General features: G+C 59.4%; 1 protein-coding gene across 1 annotated transcript in view; it reads right to left on the minus strand.

Moving 5' to 3' along the window:
• Positions 1-1919, minus strand: part of Kcnk5 (potassium two pore domain channel subfamily K member 5) — a 34900-nt gene extending 32981 nt beyond the window's left edge. The window contains exon 1 of the mRNA XM_010638861.1: positions 1484-1919. Within this exon, the coding sequence (XP_010637163.1) occupies positions 1484-1669 (186 nt within the window). The 5' untranslated portion in view covers positions 1670-1919. The remainder of the gene's footprint in view (positions 1-1483) is intronic.
• Positions 1920-1925: the final 6 nt, after the last annotated feature.

The raw sequence follows: 1925 nt of genomic DNA on the forward strand, positions 1-1925 counted from the left end.
CGTCCCTGCCCTCCCAAACAATATCCCACAGCAAACTAAACAAAAACTCTCCTCCGGAGGAATTGTTTCCTCCAGGGAAATCATAAAGCGACTCCCCCCTCCCCGCACCATCCATCACACCAGAGACACCCATCAGAAAGAACCGGCATGGTCCCGGAATTCCTGCTAGGAAGAACCGGAAACCAAGCAAGAAGTCTTCTGAAGCTCACTCAGAACCGAACCTCCCCTCACCGTGGAAACGGCTCCAGGGCAGGAGACGCCACTGAAATGCAACACTGCACCTGCCAGCCCGGTCCTACGTCACCGGAGAACCATTGTGTGTAGGCCCTGCTGCCAAAGGGCACCTTCATGCCCATCTGTGTGAACGTCCATCCGATCTAGGGACAAAAAGAAGGTGCACAGACAAGACGTCTTCATGCTTTCTAAACGCGTTCAACCTTAGAACGGTAGAGAGCGCTGGAAAAAGGAACAAAAACGTATTCTTTCCCATTCCACATACAGGGAAAGGGAGGCTGGAAAACGAGACTAATTGTCCCGGGGAGCTGGCTGTAGACTAGTTTCTCATCAGATTGCGTCCCTGGCATCGTTCACCCCAGGAGAAACGCGGTTCTTTAGACAGTCCACAGTTCTGGCTCACTTTCTAAAGAAAGGAGACCTTCAGTGCTGGCCAGACAGGGTGCAAGGTTAAGGCGGAGCCCTCAAAAAGCTGGGACAGAGCAGGACCTGGCCCCCAACGTGGCCCAAGGTCCTAGCTAGCTTGGCCACCCTGGTTTTCCCAAAGTAAGGTGAGTGCACTCGCTGGACACGTGTGCCAGAAGAGGCTCTCAATGCCAACTGCGGCGCAGCTCCCCTCCATACAGTCCTTCCTCCCCGAAAAGCGACAACTGCCAGGGGTTTTGCTCGCGGTGCAACCTGCTGCTTTCACAAAGTTTAACTCCAAGCCCTCGGATGTCTCCGAATGATAAGCCTTCCTGGAAGCCTGACCTCATCCCCAGCGTTCCAGCCACCGGCCCTCATCCGGTGCGCTCAGGCCCAACAGAACTCCCTACCCCTCCGGGAGCCCCGCGGGGACAGGGAAATTTTGCCTAGGTTTTGGTTTGGGGGAGAGCCTTGCACAGCTCCGCGGGGTTCAGAAGCCGGGCAGAGAGGCACTGGCCCTGAAGCCGGGAGGTGGAGACGCGAAGGGTGGCACCCGGCTCGACTCCCGGTCTCCGGGAGCGTCTCCAAGAAGATAAACGTCTTTATCCGCCCCACAGCCTCCCTCCAAAGAGGGAGGCTCCCACAGCGCGCCACCGCGGGGCCCAGTTCACTCCGGAGTCAGCCTCAAGTTCTCCTCAGGAGAAACGAGTGCCCGAGCGTGAGCGACAGATCCAGGAGGGGACTTCCTCTCTAGGACCTTCCCCGGGGACCGAGGGTCATCAGAGGCTGCACCTATAGCCCCAAACAGCTTCAGGTGTCTATGGGGGTACCGGCACCGGCTTACCTGCAGGATCTTGTCCAGACCCTCCTGGCTCAGGCACGGGAACTCCTGCAGGAGATGCACCTTCTGTGTGTAGTAGTTTTTCTTGGCTTCCTTCCAGTGCGGCTCCTCCAGCACTTCGAAGATCGCCGCCCCGATGGCCAGGTAGAAGATGATGGCCGAGGTGAGCAGAGGACCCCGGTCCACCATGGCTCTTGGGCAGCTGGCTCCTCCAGAAAGCTCCCCCCTAGCCCCAGCGACTCCGCCGCCGCCCGCCCGCAGCCTCTGGAAACAGCTGTTTGAATTTGGAGCTCCGCATGCGCAGTGCCCCTTCCCCCGCGGCGGCGCTCCGGGGACAAAGTTACTCCGCCAAGTTGGTCCACCGATCGCTGGGACCTGCGCTGCTGGGCCGGGGTTGGTGGACACCTGGGGGGGCCGAGGGGGCACGCCGAGCCTGCCAGGAGGA

This window comes from Fukomys damarensis, unplaced genomic scaffold, assembly GCF_012274545.1.
Source record: "Fukomys damarensis isolate Sample0158 unplaced genomic scaffold, DMR_v1.0_HiC HiC_scaffold_20, whole genome shotgun sequence".
Classification (NCBI taxonomy): Eukaryota; Metazoa; Chordata; class Mammalia; order Rodentia; family Bathyergidae; genus Fukomys; species Fukomys damarensis.